Here is a 23,874-nt window from a genome sequence, read left to right as displayed (position 1 = left end):
AAAAAAAACACATTGATAAATAATGCTAAAATAAATGAAATGAATGTAATTAAATTAAAATATTATAAAATCTTAATTGGTAAAAAATAAATAAAAATATTTTTTACAACTTATTTTTTTTTAACAAATAAATTTATTTATAATTTTAATTTATATTATTAGTTTATATTTTTTATTTTAAATAAAAAAAAAAATTTCAAATAATAAAAAATATTTTAGTTACTATTATTTTTATATTTAATGAAAAACGTTTCTGACTCGGAGAAAACCAAAGATGCGATAGACCGGCCTTAATTCCTGGAAGTGACATTCCGGACAAGTGAGATATACTTGAAAGTGGAACGCTTGACCTTTCAATTGATGCCAATTATGTTGGTGTGCATGATCAGATAACAGAGTTACAGCCTTATATATTCCGTTATTTGTTTGTAGTGTAATAATAAACTCGCTAGAAGTCGCAATTATACATCAATAGTCACGAAATTTTGCACCGGGTAAGAGTATAGGTCGAAAAAGATGCCTACAATTTTGAATGATGATCTGATATTCTTTAACGGGTGAAATGGACCATTACTTTTGTATGAAAAATATAAAAATTTTATTTTTGGTCGATATTTTAATTCCTTGTGGACATATATATTTCGCAAAGTAGCCTACATATGGGAAAAAGCTACTGATCTTTCTTCTGATGTAAATTGCAATAAAGTGTTTGCTAGATAACGGGCCTACTGCCTAATATATAATGGGTTCTGTGTTGAGAACCACATTTTTATCCCATGCTACATATTGTCTCTCCAAAAGTTTATGTAACACCACGATATACTCGTATTCGTCCTAGACCCCTTATTTGGTATGCCAAAATTCATATCTCGACGAGATAAAGCGATTTAGCGATGTGTGCCCGTCCATTAAAAATTGTAAACAAGCTTAAGGCCACAATTATGGTCCGATTGTTACGAATTTTTTAAGGAGGTTGGGTTCGGGCCGGAATATAAATGATTAGTTTTTGCTGATGATCGTGAAATGTTCAGGGAATGAAATGGACCAAAAACAAAATTTTAACCAATTTTGTAGCGGCTCTGTAAGTCAAAATAATAACCCGCAAAATTTTAAACAAAGTTTGAGTTTATGATGAAGAAGAAGCGTACAAACCAACGTGAAGATCAGATAATACTTAGCGGCTTAAATGGACTGAAACTTTTGTGTGAAATTGGTAAAAATTTCAATAACGTAGCGGTTAAACAACGGAAGTAGTAGTACTACATAAGTGGGTTTCATTACATTTTAGTTTGTGTGAACTAAATTTTCCTTTCCTGCTACAAAAATGTCTTTGTCATGCTAGATAACTTTTTGGTTTTGGTCATAAGTATTATACATTACATCTCTGATATTTGATAATTAAATTTTCACAATTATTGAAAAGAAGTTCCGTGGTGAGCGATTGTCCAGGGAAAGTGGTATAGGGTATCCCATGGTCGGCTCCGTCCGACTATAGACTTTTCTTACTTGTTAATTCATGAGTTTGTTAAATAAAAATAATAATTAAGTAAAAAAAATAACTGAAACAAAATATGTGTTTTAATACTTAAAAAATTATATTTAAATATTACCATAAATTATTTTAAAAATATTTTCTTTTAAATATATTTTATTAAAATTATATAATATTTAAATATTTTTTTTTGAGAATTATAATTTTGAAATTATTAAAACACATTCAATTTTTTTTAAATAATTTTTAACTTTTAATAATGTAACAGAAAATTTTTAAAAAACGTAATTATTTGTATTAAATAAAAAAATAACAAAGTAAAAAATTATGTGTATATTATGTCAATGTTTATTTATAAAAAGTTTAAAAGTTTTCCTTCTTATTATTTTTTTCAAACCAGTAACTATTTTACAAATAACAAAACTCTAATTTATATTAAAAATATTTATTTTTTAAAATAAGTAAAATAAATAAAAAATAGTTTTAAAGACGTTACATTTAAATTGTGTTAAAAAAGTAGTATTAAAGAAAATTAAAAAGAATAATGATAAATATTTTAAAAATAATTTTAATTATTTCATTAGTTATAAATAGACAGCGGAATCCTATGCAAATGCATATATGGTTAGGATGGTAGTAGAGAAAAGCTGATTAGACAGAAATTCGTTTTATCACAAAATAAAACGAATTAGGCCCAGAAATTTTTGCATATTTTGCATATCGTGCATAATTTTACATATTTGCATAAAATGAGCATATGCAAAACCATATGCAAAAAAAAAAACAGAACAAGTAAAAAAGTATCCGTCGGCTTTGCCAACAGATATATACCCTCAGCCTATGTGCATTTAAACTTCCAATTCGGACCAAATCGCTTAATCAGTTCGAGAGTTATCGTGTTCTCCAGCCACTACATATGGTGAATTAGGGGTTTTTACAACCTTTTGGGCTGTTTTCTCAAGAAGTATGGACTTGTAACTGAAAAAAAAAAACGTTTACCATCGCAATTGCAAGTTGCTCCAACAAAAATTAAAGTGATTCGAGAGCAGACCTTAAAGTGAACTTATCCAAAATTTTGTGTGGAAGGTACCCAAAGGAGTGAAACGATTGAGTCCATATTAGAACCTCATCTAAGTCTGGTAGAAATTTAACGATGTGCAAAGTATAGGCCAAATCGGTTACTCCCTTCAAGAGTTATCGTGGGCACAAATTTTCCGAACATTTTCGAACTTTTGTGGGGAAGGTACCGGAAGGAGTGGACCGATATAACCCATCTTCGAACTTAAACTAAGTTTGGACAAAATTGGCCAGACAGACAGACGGACGGACATTGCTAAATCGACTCCAAATTGTCTGAAACACATTTCGTCCAAACATACTTGGGGTCTAAAACCATTATTTCGATGAGGCACATTTTGTCTGTATGAAAGTGTATATACCCTCGTTAGCATAAATGCTGAGGGTATAAAAATAATTAAGTAAAAAATTAATCAAAAAAACTATTAAAAATACATTTTTCAAAATATATATTTAAATACATATTATATAATGTTTAATGTTATATTATATTCAAAAACAATGAAAAATGACTTAATTTTAAAAAATTATTATAAAGAAAATGTTTTTAATTTTTTTAGTATTATTATTTTTTAAAGGTGCTTACACCTGGGAAGTTTTTGCGGTTTCTGAAACTACAATGTCCATAGATGAGAAAAATAAAAAAAAAAAACAAAAATATCGCCGGAGGGATTTTCAAATAAGGGGTCGATTTTGGATAGCAACTCAACTGTAGTTGCGTTGCCAGAAGAGAAAATGATGCAATTAAAATGAGTAAAAAGACGGAAATGTTTGTCAACTTCAATCAATATCAGTGTTTTGAACCTTCAGCTATTAATTTAATAGTAAAAAAGTATAAATTTTAATGCAGAAATAGAAAATTATATTAAGTTCACATTTTTAGGGCTTTTTTAGGTTTTCACGATTTTGCTTGGATACCGCAAACCCTATCGAGATGGGATTAAAGAAAATGTTATAGCAGTGAAAATTCTCTACACGATTGACCCCAATGGTATTTCCGTAGGATTTACCATTTTTGAGATATATAAGTTCAAATTAGGACAATCAGTACGACTGTATGGCCCCCTATAAAACAATGTCATGAAAGAAAACCGCTTACACCTGGGAAGTTTTTGCGGTTTCTGAAACAGCAATGTTCACAGATGAGAAAAATCAAAAAAAAAAAAAAATCCAATAAATCACAGTCAAAATTCACATTTGTAGGTTTATTTTAGGGTTACGCAATTTTGCTTGGAAACCGCAAGTCCTATCGAAGTAGGGCTAATGGAAATGTTGTAGTAGTGAAAATTCCTCGGAAGTTTTACCATTTTTGAGATATAGAAGTTCAGGTCAAATTTTTAGTTTTTTTGTTAGGTTTTCGTGATTCGCTTGAAAACGGCAAGTCTTATCGAAAATGTGACTAGCGAAAATCTTATAGCTGTGAAAATTCTCTATAAGATTGGTTTTCGTAATTTTTTTCCTAGGTTGTACCATTTTCGAGATATATAAGTTTAAGTTGGTATATTGCAGTCATGACCTTCTTTTATAAGGAGACGATACAACCAGTAAATTGTCAAAATTTGAACTTCTATATCTCAAAAATGGTATCCAAGCAAAATCGTGAAAACCTAAAAATGTGAACGTTGACCGCAATTTATTTGAAAATCCCTCCGGCGACTTTTTATGGTTTTTTTTTTATTTTTCTCATCTATGAGCACTATAGTTTGAGAAACCGCAAAAACTTCCCAGGTGTAAGCACCATTCATTTAAAATCAGTTAAGGCGCACCGTGTTTAACAAAAGCCTAATTTATTTGAATGGCTCTCTATATGGCTCTGCCTCCACCTCCTCCGATGTCTTTGCTAATAACGACAGAAGGGAGGAAAATCTGCTTATACGATTCACTTTCTTCATTCATTCCATTAACAGTAATTGTAACCCATAATACCGCCGGCCTATAAGCCGCATCAAATGCCAATCTTAATGCATAATGTCCATCAAAGAGGAGTGTGTGAGGTTCAATTGTTGTTGTTGTTGTTGTAACAGAGTTTACTATTATGTTTGTATGTTCGTTCCTCTGTTCAATCCGGGTCTATCTCCAGTTCCAAGAAAGTGGCTGGTTCGATGAGATGTAACCACAGGTGCACTGGAGTTAGATGAGTAGGTATGTCTGGGCAGTGTTTTGTGTCGTGCAGATAGATGTCTTTTGGGCAGATAGATGTCTTGCACTGCGCGGTCGATTTCCGCCCAATAAGAATTTAGGCGACTGCAATATCCCGAGTGTAATTGAGCCAAAACTACTCTAGTTTGTCGTGGCAGCTGACGCTCCTCAGCTGCAATAGATGGGGGACACGACACGACACGACACGATTTTTCCGATTGTACTCACCTTTTTCAAACGGACTTTTCCTACCATCGTAGTAGCAATGAATTGATCTGCACTCGACAGCACCTCCATCCACCCCAGTCAAGCATTGAAGTCACTTGTTTGCAGTAGTCAATGCAAAATAATTCGCATTCACTTCATACCATCTTTGTCTTAAGTATTTCGCTTTTCGCCGTTGAAACAGGTTACGGTGTGAGGAGTTGCGTTGGTAAAATTCGGAAGGGAATCTTAACAAATTTTGACATTGAAATTAATAACACAAACATGGGTAACCTGTATTTGGTCATAGGTTTGGCCGCGCTTTTCTATCGTTTTCACTTTTTTGCCGACACAGAGAAACAAACTGGTAACAAAATAGCAACAAAGTTTAAAAAAATGTATTTAAAAAGTTGTCAAATTATTTTTAAATTAAAAATAAATTAATTTTTGTTAAATAAAAAATGATATTTTCTTTTTGAAAAAATATGTATTTTTAATTTAATTTATTTTTTCTTGTTTCTCAAAGGAAGGGGTCCATCGTTTAGAATCATAGAGATTACTTGTTTTGTTTTTGCATTGTCATTTTGATAACTTTCCTTATTAACACTTCAAGTCTAAATATAATTTATTTTTTAAGAATAATACATTTTGTATTTTTTATACAGTCGCTTTTTTGTCTTAACATTGTTTGTATTTTATCGCTTTCATAATGTATTTTTGTTGTATTAAATTTTGTTATCTTTTAAATTTTTTGCTTGCTGATTTGTATTTTCATTTGTTTTTTGATTTCAATTTCAATGATTTTGTTTTGCAAAAAAAAAAAAAATAAATAAAATAAAGGCAAAAAAATTAAAATTAAAATAAAAATTGAATTTATTAACAAAACTATAAAATTGTTTTTAAGTCTGGAGTATTATACTACTATAAAATATTTTACTAGAACCAATGGGAGAGTCCCGGAGTTAAATATCCTACTGACTTTGATTTCTGTATTAACAGTTCGAGTCTTTGGCGCTTCTGGTCAATGAAATAGAGAAGACGAATGAACTCCCCTAATGTTGACGAATCCGACAAACGTTTTCCGAACCTGCACCTAAATGGTCTGGACTCTTAAGAGAAATTTTGCAGTTTACAAATTGGTGGATGTATTTGAAATGTACAAGTCTGATATTACCTGCCTGCATGAAATTCAATGCAACTGGAAATGCTTCACAACACCTGAAGATGGGGCACAGTGTTTGGATTTGAGATACCCAGGTCTTGTTTCCTGGTAAAAAAACCAGCAACATTTGATGAAAATTGTAGATTTTCATCTTACGTCATTTCCGGTTAAAGACTAAAAAGAAAAAGATCGATACTTACTTAATATTTTGTAGACTATAAGATTGCTTTCGACAGACAGCGCTCCTCAAGCCAACTTCTGGACCAAATGTCTCCGAGTGGCGTAGTCACATAGTGGCTAAAGGCCCCCAAACCTAATATATCTTACAATAAATCCCCAATAACACTGTACAACACAAAAAATAATTACAAAATAATTCGGCCAGATTATGAAAGAGGACCGCGAAAAAAAGAAGACACGTGTATCGGCGTTTTGAAAGTTTACGTCGGGAAGTAACCTAAATAGGCGTGGCAAGTTCCGCCCATTTCTACAAGGTTTGAAATAATCGACATCAGATTCCTTGGAATCCGTGCATTTTAGGTATAAAGTGTCCTTGGCAATATTACTGACAACAAGGCGGGGTATCTTTTTATGAAAAAATTAACCCTCAAGCGATTCCCTAAACGAGTCTTGTTGGTCCCTTTTTTCAAAAACGATTAAAAACTCCTTTAAAATATGATCGTATCAGATCAAAATATTCTACAAAATTTTTTGTCATAAAATTTTACTATAGGTCCCCGAATACACCAAAACTCTAAATCGTACATAAACGCCAAGAATTTGCCAACAGTAAAATCACGTTTTAGGGTTAATGTTGCAGTTTATCGGAGTTTATTAAGTTTTGTCCCACAAAACTTTATTCTAGATAGAAGACGTCAAAGACAAAAATTATCTCCATTAAATTTCAATATAAGTCGCCGAATAAATGAAACATGTATTTACAATATATATCAAGAAAATATATCCATCAAGTTTGTCAACAAAACAGCCAAATATTTTTGAATAAATTTGTTTTGTGCTTTTATCGAGTTGATGCATGAAAGTAACATCAAATTTAGTTTTAGACGAAAGGTGTTAAAAGAAGAAATATTCTACACAAAATTTCACTGTAAGTCCCAGAACAAACTAGATATCTAAGTAAAACAGTTTGTTAAGAAAATGGCGTCACAAAATTAGATATTATAGGTAGAAATTATTTATTACTCTTTTAGACTCTTAATTACAATTTTTCCATACTGAGTCAAAATTTCCTAAAATATTTCCCTTTTTGGGGATTGTGTCAAAAGAAGAAATATTTCAAATCAAATTTCATTATGAGTCTCTGAACAAAAGAAATTTGTAGCTATAAAATTTACCATCTCCAGAAGCTTTCGCATTTTATATATGATTTAGGACCATATTTGTAATTTTGTAACGTTAATTTCTGAACAAAGTACTTTACTTAGATGTCTAGTTTGTTCTGGGACTTACAGTGAAATTTTGTGTAGAATATTTCTTCTTTTAACACCTTTCATCTAAAACTAAATTTGATGTTACTTTCATGCATCAACTCGATAAAAGAACAAAACAAATTTATTCAAAAAATATTTGGGTGTTTTGTTGACATAATTGATGGATTTCTTGATATATATTGTAAATACATATTTCATTTATTCGGCGACTTATATTGAAATTTGATGGAGAAAATTTTTGTCTTTGACGTCTTCTATCTAGAATAAAGTTTTGTGGGACAAAACTTGATAAACTCAGATAAACTACAACATTAACCCTAAAACGTGATTTTACTTTTGGCAGATTCCGCGTTTAGGTACGATTTAGAGTTTTGGTATATTCGGGGACCTATAGTAAAATTTTATGACAAATAATTTTGTAGAATATTTTGATCTGATACGATCATATTTTAAAAGAGTTTTTAATCGTTTTTGAAAAAAGAGACCAAAATGACCCCTTTAGTGACTCACATGAGGGTAAATTTTTTTCATAAACAGATACCCCGCATTGTTGTCAGTAATATTGCCAAGGACACTTTATTCCAAAAATGCACGGAATCCAAGGAATCTCATGTCGAATATTTCAAAACCTGTATAAATGGGCGGAACTTGACAGGCCTATTTAGGTTACTTCCCGACGTAAACTTTCAAAACGCCGATACACGTGTCTTCTATTTTTCGGCCCAGTTTCATAATCTGTGCGGCGTTTCTTGTAATTTAAAAAAAGTTCAATTTTGTTGTACAGTGTAATATTAGAAAAGAAATAAAACAAAAAAAATCATATTTTTCATTAAAATCAAACTAAATTTCTATTGTAAAATTAAACAAAAATTAAATATAAAAACTAAAAAAATTACAGAATTACATTTTACTGAGAATTTTACTGTAACGTAGTATGTGTGTTGTTGTAACTCTATGGAGGTAATACATATTTAAATTTAAAATAAAAGAATACAAAGAAGACAAAAAAATTGGAAAAAGAATACTAAAGTCAATGATGACAAGGAATATTATATAAAGAGTATAAAAGAGTATCCTTGGAAAAGGACTACTACTAGGTATTGAGTTGTTTAAAGCAAAAAAAATGATAAAATCTTGTCCCTAAATACAATAGAAATACTAATTTAGAAGAGTATGTTCCACAAAAAAATATTATTTTTGTTTGTTTAAAAATACCCAAAGAATAAAGGTGAAAAAAGAAGAATTAAAATTACCTGATAAAAAATATATTAATTAATAATAATTAATTTTATATTAATTATAACTAACATGATCTATGTGTATACATAAATATATATAGTTCGAAGTGGGATATTTTTCTTTCACATTGTTGTTTTGTTTTTGTTTGTGTTTGGTTGATTCTTTTCTTTTTATTTTTAATTTTTTCTTTTCGAATTTTCACAAAAAAATATATTTAGAAAAAAATTTTTGTCAATTAAAATTAAATTTAACAAATTAAATTATAATAATTAGCATAGAAAATATTATTTATATTTAATTTGAGTTCATGATTTGATTTTTGTAATTTTGTTGTTGTTTTTGTTTTTGTTGTTTTATTAATTAAACTAAAATTTTGTTGTGGCTGCTTTGGCTGCTGCTGTTCCTCATCCATCATGGTCGTCGTCATCGCTTCATGTGTCTGTCAAACTTTATTATTGGGCGCCCGTGTTGTTGCTTCATATGCTCCACGTCCCAAAGCAGCATAGGCATCGGCATACAAATCAGGATTATGCAGTGATGGCGGTCGGTTATAATTTACTTGTTGCGGACCGACGACTATAAACAAAATATGAAAAAATGGAAAAGAAGAAAAAATCGATTAATTAAATCTGCAAAAATTTTGCGAGTTTTGAAAACATTCAGCAAGTAGTTAGTGTGTGTTAAAAATAAAAGTTATAAAAATATAAAATTTTTTTCGGTTGCGAAAAATTTATAATAAAGGACCAACAGTAATGTAATGAAAATAAAAGCTTCTCATAATTTGATTTCAAAATTTCTAAAGCTTAGGTGTGTATTCCCGTCTAGAAGAGCTTGTACAATTTTTTAAATTTATGAGGGGAAATATAGTAAACATTTCGAAAAATAATACGATATACACAAATAATACGACCAGTATTGAAAACCTATTAAAAAAAAAGGAAATACAAGACTATTTTGGTGGCTTGCTAAAAATATTTTTTAAAAATCCATTAGCATTAAAAAATTTGTTTAAAAATGCACAACTATTAAAAAAATGTCTTTATTAATTCTCTCGTTTATAAATTTTTTTAAATTCACGACTACTAAAATTATTTTTTTAAAAATCCACGACTATTAAAATTATTTTTTAAAAATCCACGACTATTAAAATTGTTTTTTTTAAAAATCCACTACTATTAAACATATTTTTTAAAAATCCACGACTATTAAATTTTTTTTTTAAAAAATCCACGACTATTAATTTTATTTGTTAAAAATCCACGACTATTAAAATTATTTTTTTAAAAATCCACGACTATTAAATTTTTTTAAATCCACGACTGTTAAACTATTTTTTTAAATCCACGACTGTTAAACTATTTTTTTAAAAATCCACGACTATTAAAATAATTTTTTTAAAAATCCACGACTATTAAAATGATTTTTTTAAAAATCCACGACTATTAAAATTATTTTTTTAAAAATCCACGACTATTAAAATTATTTTTAAAAAATCCACGACTATTAAAATTATTTTTTTAAAAATCCACGACTATTAAAATTATTTTTTTAAAAATCCACGACTATTAAAATTATTTTTTTTTTAAATCCACGACTATTAAAATTAATTTTTTAAAAATCCACGACTATTAGAATTATTTTTTTAAAAATCCACGACTATTAAACCTATTTTTTAAAAAATCCACGACTATTAAAATTAATTTTTTAAAAAATCCACGACTATTAAAATTAATTTTTTAAAAATCCACGACTATTTAATTTTTTTTTTAAATCCACGACTATTTAAATTTTTTTTTAAATCCACGACTATTTAAAATTTTTTTTAAAATCCACGACTATTTAAATTTTTTTTTTAAAATCCACGACTATTTAATTTTTTTTTTTTAAATCCACGACTATTAAAATTATTTTTTTAAAAATCCACGACTATTAAAATTATTTTTTTAAAAATCCACGACTATTAAAATTATTTTTTGAAAAATCCACGACTATTAAAATTATTTTTTGAAAAATCCACGACTCTTAAAATTATTTTTTTAAAAATCCACGACTATTAAAATTATTTTTTTAAAAATCCACGACTATTAAAATTATTTTTTTAAAAATCCACGACTATTAAAATTATTTTTTTAAAAATCCACGACTAATAAAATTATTTTTTAAAAAATCCACTACTATTAAAATTAGTTTTTTAAAAATCCACGACTATTAAAATTATTTTATTAAAAATCCACGACTATTAAAATTATTTTTTTAAAAATCCACGACTATTAAAATTATTTTTTTAAAAATCCACGACTATTAAAATTATTTTTTTAAAAATCCACGACTATTCTATTAGAAATATTCTTTAAAAATCCACGACAAATAAAAAGATTCTTAGAAATCTACGAATATTAAAAATATGTTTTAAAAATCCACGATTATTAAAAATATTTTTTTTTTGTTAAATCCATGACTATTAAAAATATTTTTTTAAAATCCACAACTGTTAAAAATATTTTAAACCCTAGACATTTTTTAAAAATCTACGATTATTGGTCTCTATTAAAGATATTTTTAAAAATCCACGATTGTTAAAAAGATTCTTTAAAAAAAAAACGAAAAAAATATCTTATAAAAATAAACGACTATTAAAAATATCTTTTAAAAATCCATGACTATTAAAAATATTTTTTTAAAATCCTCGACTATTAAAAATGTTTTTAAAAATCCAAAAAACATTTTTTTAAATACACGACTATTAAAAATACATTTTTTTAATCCACGATTATTAAAAATATTTGTTTAATTCACGACTATTAAAAAGATTTTTTTTAAACCCCGACTATTAATAATATTTTTTAAAAACTCAAAGACTATTAAAATACTTTTTAAAAGTCCACTATTATTACAAATATTTTTTAAAAACACAATGATTATTAAAATTATTTTTAATCCAAGACTATTAAAAATATTTTTTTTTTAAATTCTCGACTATTAAAATGTTTTTAAGAATTTATGACTATTAACAATGTTTTTTTAATTCACGACTATTAAAAATAATTTTTAAAAATCCACGTTTATTAAAAATGTTTTTTTTTTTTTTTTTTAAATCCGGGACTATTAAAAATATGTTTTTTTAATCTACGACTACTAGAAATATTTTTTTTAAAAAATCCACGACTATCAATTTGTTTTTAAATCCACGACTATGAAAAATATTTTTTTAAAATCCACGACTTTAAAAAATATTTTTTTAAAAATCAATGGCTATTAAAATATTTTTAAAAAATCCACGACTATTAAAAATATTGTCTAAAAATCTACGACTATTAAACATATTTTTTTAAGAATCCATGACTATTAAAAATATTGTCTAAAAATCTACGACTATTAAACATATTTTTTTAAGAATCCATGACTATTAAAAATATTTTTTAAAAATCCACGACTATTACAAATATTCTTTAAAAATCCACGACGATTAAAAATATTTATTAAAAATCCATTTGTGGTCTATTAAAAATATTTTTTTAAATGCACGACGTGCACGTAAGTGGTCTAATAATAACAACTTTTTAAAAATACACCCCAACAAATATAAAAATATTTTTTTTATTTTTTTTATAAATTCAGGTGGTCTACTAATTTTTTTTTTTTTAATCCACGATTATTGGTGGCCTACTTAAGGGGAACGGATCAACCGATTCGGTCCAAAATTTGGATTTTGCAATATTTTGTCCAAACTTAGTTTACGTTCGAATCGGTCCACTCCTTCCGGTACCACCCCACAAAAGTTCGAAAAGGTTCAGAATTTGTGCGCACGACAACTCTTAAAGGAAGTAACCGATTTGGTCCATACTTTGTACATCGTGAAATTTCTACTAGACTTAAATAAAGTTCGAATATGGGCTCAATCGGTCCATTCCTTCGGGTACCTCCCACACAAAATTTCGGAAAAGTTCAGTTTAGGAGCTGCTCTAGAATAGCTTCGATCTTTGCTGTAACAACTTGTATTCACCTCCCCCTATACGATGGTACAATTTTCATCAGGGGCAAGTACATACTTCCTGAGAAAATAGCCTGAAAGGTAGAAAAAGTTCCTGTCACACCTTGTGTAGTGATTGGAGCGCAAGATAACTCTCGAACGGATTTGCCGATTCGGGCCAAAATTTGGCATTCGTAATATTTTGTCCAAACAAACTTTAAATTCGAAGATAAGCCATATCGGTCCACTCCTTCAGGTACCTCCCCCACAAAAGTTCAAAAATTTTCGGAAAAATTGTCACAAAAAAAAAAGGGCCACAAAATTCTGAAGAGACCTTAAATACAATCGATCTGCCCGTAGGTGAAAGTTTCACTTCACATTGGCTGAGGGTATATATCTGTCGGCAAAGCCGACTGACACTTTTTTCTTGTTTTTAAATCCACCACTATTGCTAGTCTACTAAAAATATTTTTTAAACAAAATCACGACTATTGGTGGTCCATTCAAAATATTTTTTTTAAATCCACCACTATAGCTGGTGTACACGACTAAAGGTTGTCTATTAAAAATATTTTTAAAAAATCCACGACTAAAGGTTGTCTATTAAAAATATTTTTAAAAAATCCACGACTAAAGGTTGTCTATTAAAAATATTTTTAAAAAATCCACGACTAAAGGTTGTCTATTAAAAATATTTTTAAAAAATCCACCACTAAAGGTTGTCTATTAAAAATATTTTTAAAAAATCCACGACTAAAGGTTGTCTATTAAAAATATTTTTAAAAAATCCACGACTAAAGGTTGTCTATTAAAAATATTTTTAAAAAATCCACGACTAAAGGTTGTCTATTAAAAATATTTTTAAAAAATCCACGACTAAAGGTTGTCTATTAAAAATATTTTTAAAAAATCCACGAATAATGGTTGTCTATTAAAAATATTTTTAAAAAATCCACGACTAAAGGTTGTCTATTAAAAATATTTTTAAAAAATCCACGACTAAAGGTTGTCTATTAAAAATATTTTTAAAAAATCCACGACTAAAGGTTGTCTATTAAAAATATTTTTAAAAAATCCACGACTAAAGGTTGTCTATTAAAAATATTTTTAAAAAATCCACGAATAATGGTTGTCTATTAAAAATATTTTTAAAAAATCCACGAATAATGGTTGTCTATTAAAAATATTTTTAAAAAATCCACGAATAATGGTTGTCTATTAAAAATATTTTTAAAAAATCCACGACTAAAGGTTGTCTATTAAAAATATTTTTAAAAAATCCACGACTAAAGGTTGTCTATTAAAAATATTTTTAAAAAATCCACGAATAATGGTTGTCTATTAAAAATATTTTTAAAAAATCCACGACTAAAGGTTGTCTATTAAAAATATTTTTAAAAAATCCACGACTAAAGGTTGTCTATTAAAAATATTTTTAAAAAATCCACGACTAAAGGTTGTCTATTAAAAATATTTTTAAAAAATCCACGACTAAAGGTTGTCTATTAAAAATATTTTTAAAAAATCCACGAATAATGGTTGTCTATTAAAAATATTTTTAAAAAATCCACGACTAAAGGTTGTCTATTAAAAATATTTTTAAAAAATCCACGACTAAAGGTTGTCTATTAAAAATATTTTTAAAAAATCCACGACTAAAGGTTGTCTATTAAAAATATTTTTAAAAAATCCACGACTAAAGGTTGTCTATTAAAAATATTTTTAAAAAATCCACGACTAAAGGTTGTCTATTAAAAATATTTTTATAAAATCCACGACTAAAGGTTGTCTATTAAAAATATTTTTATAAAATCCACGACTAAAGGTTGTCTATTAAAAATATTTTTAAAAAATCCACGACTAAAGGTTGTCTATTAAAAATATTTTTAAAAAATCCACGACTAAAGGTTGTCTATTAAAAATATTTTTAAAAAATCCACGTCTAAAGGTTGTCTATTAAAAATATTTTTAAAAAATCCACGACTAAAGGTTGTCTATTAAAAATATTTTTAAAAAATCCACGACTAAAGGTTGTCTATTAAAAATATTTTTAAAAAATCCACGACTAAAGGTTGTCTATTAAAAATATTTTTAAAAAATCCACGACTAAAGGTTGTCTATTAAATATATTTTTAAAAAATCCACGACTATTTGTTGTCTATTAAAAACATTTTTGTTAAATAGACGACTATTGGTGGCCTAATAAAACATTTTTAAAAAAATCCGCGACTATTGGTGGTCTATTACAAATATTTTTAAAAAATCCACGACTTTTGGTGGTTTATTAAAAATATTAAAAAATCCCGACTATGGTTGGTCTATAAAAAATAATTTTTAAAAATCCACTACTATTGGTCTATTAAAAATATTTAAAAAAAATCCACGACTACTAAAAATATTAAAACAAAAAACCCACGAATATTAAAATTATTCTTTCAAAAGACCTAGAGATGGTCCTCAGTAGTAGAAATTTTCATTAGATTACTGGTAGTGGTAGATTTACTCTTTGGAGTCCTTTCCTTACACATACAAAAGACTCCTGTGAGTAACAAAAAAATGAGTAATTTTTAAAATGTTAGTAAATTATTAGTATATATAAAAAATAATACACAAAAAAAACGGCATGCACAGACAATAACAACAACAAATTAAAACAACTACAAGAAACGAAACAAACAAGAAATGAAACGTATGCAATCAAACAAATAAACAACAACAAAACAAAAGGATTCTAAAAAAACAACGAACTAAATTAAAATTCAAACTTAGCTTCAAAAAATTAAAATAAAAAAAAACAAATATTATGATTACCAATTGTGAGATCATTATGATCAGGAGGTGTTTTCAATAAAAACAATATATATTTGGCGGCATATATTTGTGTATGCGTCTGTGTGTAAATATCTTTAGGTATAAAAAATAATTTGGAGTTTTCGTTTTTTTATGTCTTTTTCATTAACTAGCAGTCATATATGGCGTGTGATGCGTTAGGGTTGTGTGTGTGCGTTTTTCGTTCTAAAATCAATCATCAGTCAATTTGGGAGTTGTGCAGACTCCCCTCCCTCCGCCATTTCAATAGACAATACGCCGACTTTTACTTGAGGGCTTATGACTGTTTGCTTGATCTTTGGATTTGTGTTCTTTGTGAGCACCATGTTTGGTATTGGATGATGTCGTCGCCGCTGTTGAAGAGGACGAGGTGTTTGCACGTGATGAACGGGATTTATTACGGATGTCAACTACAAAAATAAGGAATGTGGGGGAATTTTTGTTTTAGGTTATTTGTAATACAAAAACAAATAATACTTTGAACTGAAATTCAAATATTGAAAGATAAAACGAAATAAAAAAGGGACGACAAATCATAAAGCAATCTATGTATGTGAATTGCCTAAGGCAACACTAACATCATTTCAGAGTGAGACTGAGAGAGAGAAAGAGACATGGAAAGTTGCAGTTAAAAGCATGCTGAAGGAAGACGAGCTGAAGGAGTCTTTATAGTTGCACAGAAGGGAGTCTTTATAAACGAACTGAAGGCAGTCTTTATAGACGAGCTGAGGAAGACTTTGTAGATGAGCTGAAGGAAGTCTTTATAGACAAGATGAAGTGAGTCTTTATAGACGAGCGGAAGGGAGTGCTTATAGACGAGCTGAAGGGAGTCTTTATTGGGCTGAAGGGAGTCTTTATATATTAGGTGAAGGGAGTCTTAATAGACATGGTGAAAGGAGTCATTGAAGACCATATAAAGTGTCTCTTAGATGAGCTTAAGGGAAACTTTTTGGACGAGCTAAAGAGAGTCTTTATAGACGAGCTAATGAGAGTCTCTATAGACGAGCTGAAGGGAGTCTTTATAGACGAGCTGAAGGGAGTCTTTATAGACGAGCTGAAGGGAGTCTTTATAGACGAGCTGAAGGGAGTCTTTATAGACGAGTTGAAGGGAGTCTTTATAGACGAGCTGCAGTGAGTCTTTATAGACGAGTTGAAGGGAGTCTTGATAGACGAGTTGAAGGGAGTCTTTATAGACGAGCTCAATGGAGTCTTTATAGACGAGTTGAAGGGATTCTTTATAGACGAGCTGAAGGGAGTATTTGTAGACCTGATGGGAGTCTTTATAGACGACCTGAAGGGAGTCTTTATAGGCGAGCTAAAGGGAGACTTTATAGGAGAGCTGAAGGGAGTCTTCATAGGTGAGCTGAAGGGAGTCTTCATAGGTGAGCTGAAGGGAGTCTTTATAGGCGAGCTGATGGAAGATTTTATATACGAGCTGAAGGAAGTCTTTATAGACGAGTTGTAGGTAGTATTTATAGACGAGCTGAAGCGAGTCTTTATAGACGACCTGAAGCGAGTCTTTATAGACAAGCTGAAGGGAATCTTTATAAACGAGCTGTAGGGAGTTTTTGTAGACGAGCTGAAGGGAGTTTTTATAGACGAGCTGAAGGGAGTCTTTATAGACGACCTGAAGGGAATCTTTATAGCCAAGCTGTGGGGAGTTTTTATAGACGAGCTGAAGGGAGACTTTATAGACGAGCTGAAGGGAGTCTTTATATACGAGCTGAAGGGAGTCTTTATAGACGAGCTGAAGCGAGTCTTTATAGACGACCTGAAGGGAGTCTTTATAGACAAGCTGAAGGGAATCTTTATAGCCAAGCTGTAGGGAGTCTATATAGACGAGCTGAAGGGAGTCTATATAGACGAGCTGAAGGGAGTCTATATAGACGAGCTGAAGGGAGTCTATATAGACGAGCTGAAGGGTGTCTATATAGACGAGCTGAAGGGAGTCTATATAGACGAGCTGAAGGGAGTCTTTATAGACGAGCTGAAGGGAGTCTTTATAGACGAGCTGAAGGGAGTCTTTATAGACGAGCTGAAGGGAGTCTTTATAGACGAGCGGAAGGGAGTCTTTATAGACGAGCGGAAGGGAGTCTTTATAGACGAGCGGAAGGGAGTCTTTATAGACGAGCGGAAGGAAGTCTTTATAGACGAGCTGAAGGGAGTCTTTTTAGAGGAGCTGAAGGGAGTCTTTACAGACGAGCTGAAGGGAGTCTTTTTAGAGGAGTCTTTGCGAGCTGAAGGGAGTCTTTTTAGAGGAGCTGAAGGGAGTCTTCATAGGCGTGGTGAAGGGAGTCTTCATAGGTGAGCGGAAGGGAGTCTTTATAGGCGAAGGGAGTCTTTATAGACGAGTTGTAGGTAGTATTTATAGACGCACCGAAGGGAGTCTTTGGGGAGCATTTATGGAATAACAGAAGGGAGTTTGTGAATGGCAACTTTCATATTCCAATCCTTCTCTTTCTCTCTATCTATCTCTCTCTCTTCACCTAAAACACCTAGTTATGTAATAAATTTCGAAAAGCAGAATAGAAAAAAATGCACACCTTTCGGCGCATAATAAGCTTGTGGTGGCAGTTGTTGTTGTTGTGATTGTTGTTGTTGCGTTTGTGCACTGGACGGCAGGGCGGGTAAAGGCATTTGGGCACGTGATAAAACACCTGCACCACTAGTTGATGAACCCGGACCAGCAATAGATGCACCAGCACCTCCACCACCACCCATATGTAAACCACCAACACCACTTGTGGGTGATGGTCCTAAACCACCAGGTGGTGGTATATCAGCATACCCATGTTGTCCACCGGAACGTGAACTGCTTGGTTGTCTAGAACCATTTGAGCGAGAACTGCGACCACCTCCTCCTGATGGCCTGCCCGAGCCGGCAGCGACACGATTTGCATGACTACTGGTGGGGGCTGGTAGCGGTACAGCCGCACCACTGCTGACAGCACCTGAACGATGATGACGATCCCATTCGGGCGGATAATTGCGATGATGGGCACGACTGTCATGGACAGGCGGTGGTATGCTACGTGGCCCTGCACTGCGACCATGAGGATGACGCTGGAAGGCATAAAAATAAAAACAGTTAGAAAGAATGATTTATGGTTTTTTTTTTTAAATTCGAGAGGTAGGCCTAGAATCAGTTCACAAGATCTTTTTCAGTTTATGTCTCCAAAACCTCCATTGAAATCCTCCTGCACCAGAATTTGAAGTAATACTCACCATCCTTCTTAATGTATTCATGGGAGCCCTTAGTGTTTCTGAGATTCGACGAGCTCTCCGCTTCTTAGGATTTGAACTGGGCGTATGCACGGCACAGCACTTAATAAATATTCCCATAACAATAATGAATGCAATGCTCAACAGTACCACAATATACCAATTTTCGGTAATCCATTGGGCCACTGTCAATAGGGTCTCCTTGTTGAGTAGGAGATTCTTGAGTCGCAACAGTGGACCATCAGCATCTACAGCGCGACATTTGAGGAACACATCACAGTAACCTTGGAAGTTATCACACGGTGAACCGGGTCGCAAACTAATGCCACCCACGGGTAAACCAAATAAATGAGCAAATTCAGATGTACTACGGCACGTGGTTGTGTCATTGCCATTTTGACAGGCCAATTCGCACAACTTTCTCTTGTCCACATGCGGCTGTTGTTGTGAGGTCAAGAAACACTCGGACATATTCCACAGCAGGCAAATGGATCCTGAACATTCACCCTTGATACACAAAGCCGTGCCGTTGTTGCACTTTGTCTTGTCATCGCGGGGTTTGGGTTCGGGACACTCGGCTGTGGTGCCATTACAACTTGATGACCAGGAACATTCTGTTTCCTCTTTACATTTTTGATGATAATTTGATGGAACAAATGTACATGAATTGGGTAGGCAGCAGGGGCCCTGCGATGGTGAACACTGGGTTTTGGCGCGGCGTGTACAACCACGTGCTGAACTATTCAATGACAGGTCATATTCACTAATTAGCCTAGGATAACAACATTTGTCTTTGCATTCGTCCTCATTAAAACCACAATCACATTCTTCGCCTTGTTCCACGATTTTATTGCCACAGAAGGCACCCTCCGACACCTTGAAGCAGTCACGTTTCATGTTGCCAACCAAAACATCAAGGACATTGGAGATGTTGCGTATGGAGCAAGAGGAGAATTTTGAGTTGTTGGGGCGATCACCGGATGTGGCACTGGCAAACATAATGTAGTTGCCGTTCATGCCGCCTGGGCGACACTCTTGGGGATAGTCGTGCTGTAAAGAAAGGGCAGAAAAAGAAAGTTTGAAATGTTTTTAGGGAGAAGTTTGAAAATTGTTTCTTACCGGTGAACCAAAATTGTGGCCAATTTCATGGGCCAATGTCAGCTGCGATACCTTTGGCGGCACCCTGCTATTGTAGTTGACAAAGGTTATAATGCCGGTATTAAGCGAACGTTTGGTACTTTGATACTGGCCACCCACAGTCTCCGTGTAGGTTTTATATTTCTCACAAATACCTCCAGAGGCCCCAGAGGCACTTGCCACCCATGCCAAACCCAAGGTGCCACCTGTAAAATCACGATAGGTAAACACATAGGCCAAACAAAAGTCTGAATGATCCTCTAATGAATGCAGATTTAAGAAATTCGAAACATCCATGTGTTCATTGCAGAATGCATTGTGGGGGCCATTGTAGGAGGAACGGCAGGCTGAGTCATCATCGATTTTGATGCGCTGTACCTGTTGGTAAATGCAAAAAGAAAAAATATGAGTAAAGGAAACGGAAATTATGATTAATGCAAACGATGATAAAACAAACACGGGTCAACAAACACACACACCCAGGCATATATATGCCACACACTCGGACATACATAAAAGTGTAAACGGAAATTGCAGTTTAAGCCATAAATCGCAAAAGGATGACCGGAGAATTTTTGCAAAATTGTATTGTGGTCGGGATGATGAATTAATTAAAAATTCGTGTAAGCACTTTCCGATGGTATGAAAGTACGAAAAAAAAACAAGACCGGACAATCTGTGGATTTATGATTGTCAACCATTTTCCATATTATGACCACCATCATTTTCGTCGCTGTTGTCGTCATTGGCCTCCGTAACATACTCAAGCGAATCATGGATGGACCGACCACCACAATGCGTTGTTAACATTGTGTGTATACACGTGAAATATATGTCAAAGTGCTTGGCTGTGTTCGTTTATGGTCTTCACATCACATTAATGTTGATGACCTGCCTTTTGGCGGCGGCAAGTACATGGCCAATATTTGCCACACAACCGGGCAACCGGGAGTATGGGTTGGTTGCTTGGTTGGGAAATTGCCCATGGCATTAACTTAAGGCTGTACATGATTAAGTAAAATCTTACCTCAAAGCGTATATTACGATGTTCGGTACGTCCATCGAATTTGGTGTTGCGATAAATATAATTAACCGCCGTAACATGATGAGCTATTAACGAAGTGATTTCCTCACGTGTTTTTATATCTCTTTCATATTTGTGTGTGCGATCATGCTGCAAGGAAAAACAAGAAGAAAAGAAAACGAAAAGGGGAATGAATAAAGGTTAAAATATTTGTGAATTTAATATATAAGAGGTTATGTCAAGGATCAAACGAAAACTTCCAAAAGGTGACCTCAAAAAAAAAAAAAAAAAAAAAATATATATTCTTAAAAATCCTCGACCAAAGGCCACAAGAGGCTCGAAAAAATATTCTCAAAAATCCATGCCTAAAGGCCACAGGAGGCTCGAAAAAATATTCTTAAAATTCCACGCCCAAAGGCCACAGGAGGCTCGAAAAAAATATTCTTAAAATTCCACGCCCAAAGGCCACAGAAGGCTCGAAATAATATTCTTAAAATTCCACGCCCAAAGGCCACAGGAGGCTCGAAAAAATATTCTTAAAATTCCACGCCCAAAGGCCACAGAAGGCTCGAAAAAAATATTTTTAAAAATCCACGACCAAAGGCCACAGGAGGATCGAAAAAAATATTTTTAAAAATCCAGACCCAAAGGCCACAGGAGGATCGAAAAAAATATTTTTAAAAATCCACGCCCAAAGGCCACAGGAGGCTCGAAAAAAAATATTTTTAAAAATCCACGCCCAAAGGCCACAGGAGGATCGAAAAAAATATTTTTAAAAATCCACGCCCAAAGGCCACAGGAGAATCGAAAAAAATATTTTTAAAAATCCACGCCCAAAGGCAACAGGAGGATCGAAAAAAATATTTTTAAAAATCCACGCCCAAAGGCCACAGGAGGATCGAAAAATATATTTTTAAAAATCCACGCCCAAAGGCAACAGGAGGCTCGAAAAATATTTTTAAAAACCCATGACCAAAGGCCACAGGAGGCTCGAAAAAAAAACATTCTTATAAATCCACGCCCAAAGGCCACAGAAGGCTCGAAAAAAATATTTTTAAAAATCCACGCCCAAAGGCCACAGAAGGCTCGAAAAAAATATTTTTAAAAATCCACGCCCAAAGGCCACAGAAGGCTCGAAAAAAATATTTTTAAAAATCCACGCCCAAAGGCCACAGAAGGCTCGAAAAAAATATTTTTAAAAATCCACGCCCAAAGGCCACAGAAGACTCGAAAAAAATATTTTTAAAAATCCACGCCCAAAGGCCACAGAAGGCTCGAAAAAAATATTTTTAAAAATCCACGCCCAAAGGCCACAGAAGGCTCGAAAAAAATATTTTTAAAAATCCACGCCCAAAGGCCACAGAAGGCTCGAAAAAAATATTTTTAAAAATCCACGCCCAAAGGCCACAGAAGGCTCGAAAAAAAATATTTTTAAAAATCCACGTCCAAAGGCCACAGAAGGCTCGAAAAAAATATTTTTAAAAATCCACGCCCAAAGGCCACAGAAGGCTCGAAAAAAATATTTTTAAAAATCCACGCCCAAAGGCCACAGAAGGCTCGAAAAAAAATATTTTTAAAAATCCACGCCCAAAGGCCACAGAAGGCTCGAAAAAAATATTTTTAAAAATCCACGCCCAAAGCCCACAGAAGGCTCGAAAAAAATATTTTTAAAAATCCACTTATAAAGGCCACAGAAGGCTTGGGAAAAATATTCTTAAAAATCCACGCCCAAAGGGGAGATGAGCCTCGAAAAAATATTCTTAAAAATCCACGCCTAAAGGGGAGATGTGCCTCGAAAAAAATATTCTTAAAAATCCACGCCTAAAGGGGAGATGTGCCTCGAAAAAAATATTCTTAAAAATCCACGCCTAAAGGGGAGATGTGCTTCGAAAAAAATATTCTTAAAAATCCACGCCTAAAGTGGAGATGAGCCTCGAAAAAAATATTCTTAAAAATCCACGCCTAAAGTGGAGATGAGCCTCGAAAAAAATATTCTTAAAAATCCACGCCTAAAGTGGAGATGAGCCTCGAAAAAATATTCTTAAAAATCCACGCCTAAAGTGGAGATGAGCCTCGAAAAAAATATTCTTAAAAATCCACGCCTAAAGGGGAGATGAGCCTCGAAAAAATATTCTTAAAAATCCACGCCTAAAGGGGAGATGAGCCTCGAAAAAAATATTCTTAAAAATCCACGCCTAAAGTGGAGATGAGCCTCGAAAAAAATATTCTTAAAAATCCACGCCTAAAGGGGAGATGAGCCCCGAAAAAATATTCCTAAAAATCCACGCCTAAAGTGGAGATAAGCCTCGAAAAAAATATTCTTAAAAATCCACGCCTAAAGTGGAGATAAGCCTCGAAAAAAAAAATCTTAAAAATCCAAGCCTAATGTGGAGATGAGCCTCGAAAAAAATATTCTTAAAAATCCACGCCTAAAGGGGAGATGGCCCTCGAAAAAATCTTAAAAATACACGCCTAAAGGAGAGATGGGCCGCGAAAAAAATATTCTTTAAAATCCACGCCTAAGGACCAGGTGTGGCGTATACGTGTTGACAATACTTATACGCAACCTTAAAATTACATTTAATTTTTCAAATTTAAATCTTTCATTGCAATAAAAAAAACCTTTAAATTTTTGTAATCAAAATTTAAATATATTGAAATAACCAACCCTCCATCTCTTAATGAAAAATACACAATAAACAAAAAATGTTCATCCAGACATTAATTAATCAAAAAATGCAAATTCACTGACGGCCAGGTAAACAAAACTGAACTTTGGATTTTGATATGTAATTTATGTTGAGCATCAAACAAAATGAACTGAAAATGAAAATATTACAAAAAAACGAAAAAATATTATGAAAACATATTTTGTTAAAAAACAATTGCTGCTACACCAACAAAGCCCTTGAGATAGGAAATTATCAA

The 23,874-nt window shown here is 32.1% G+C and overlaps 1 protein-coding gene across 6 annotated transcripts in view; it reads right to left on the bottom strand.

Moving 5' to 3' along the window:
* Positions 1–9,089: 9,089 nt before the first annotated feature.
* The window catches only part of kuz (zinc-dependent metalloprotease kuz), a 451,131-nt gene continuing 436,346 nt past the window's right edge, over positions 9,090–23,874 (bottom strand). For 3 of the 6 annotated variants that reach the window (XM_073967576.1, XM_073967578.1, XM_073967579.1), the window contains exons 7-12: positions 20,950–21,096; positions 19,905–20,300; positions 18,789–19,835; positions 18,107–18,626; positions 15,546–15,973; positions 9,090–9,340 (exon numbers count right to left, since the gene is read on the bottom strand). In XM_073967576.1, the coding sequence (XP_073823677.1) occupies positions 15,807–15,973; positions 18,107–18,626; positions 18,789–19,835; positions 19,905–20,300; positions 20,950–21,096 (2,277 nt within the window). In that variant the 3' untranslated portion in view covers positions 9,090–9,340; positions 15,546–15,806. The remainder of the gene's footprint in view (positions 9,341–15,545; positions 15,974–18,106; positions 18,627–18,788; positions 19,836–19,904; positions 20,301–20,949; positions 21,097–23,874) is intronic. The other 3 variants (XM_073967580.1, XM_073967581.1, XM_073967582.1) reach the window with 2 other exon arrangements.

This window comes from Musca autumnalis, unplaced genomic scaffold (assembly GCF_047663935.1).
Source record: "Musca autumnalis isolate F117 unplaced genomic scaffold, ASM4766393v1 scaffold_2, whole genome shotgun sequence".
NCBI lineage: Eukaryota > Metazoa > Arthropoda > Insecta > Diptera > Muscidae > Musca > Musca autumnalis.
This window is presented reverse-complemented; position numbering and strand designations above follow the sequence as displayed.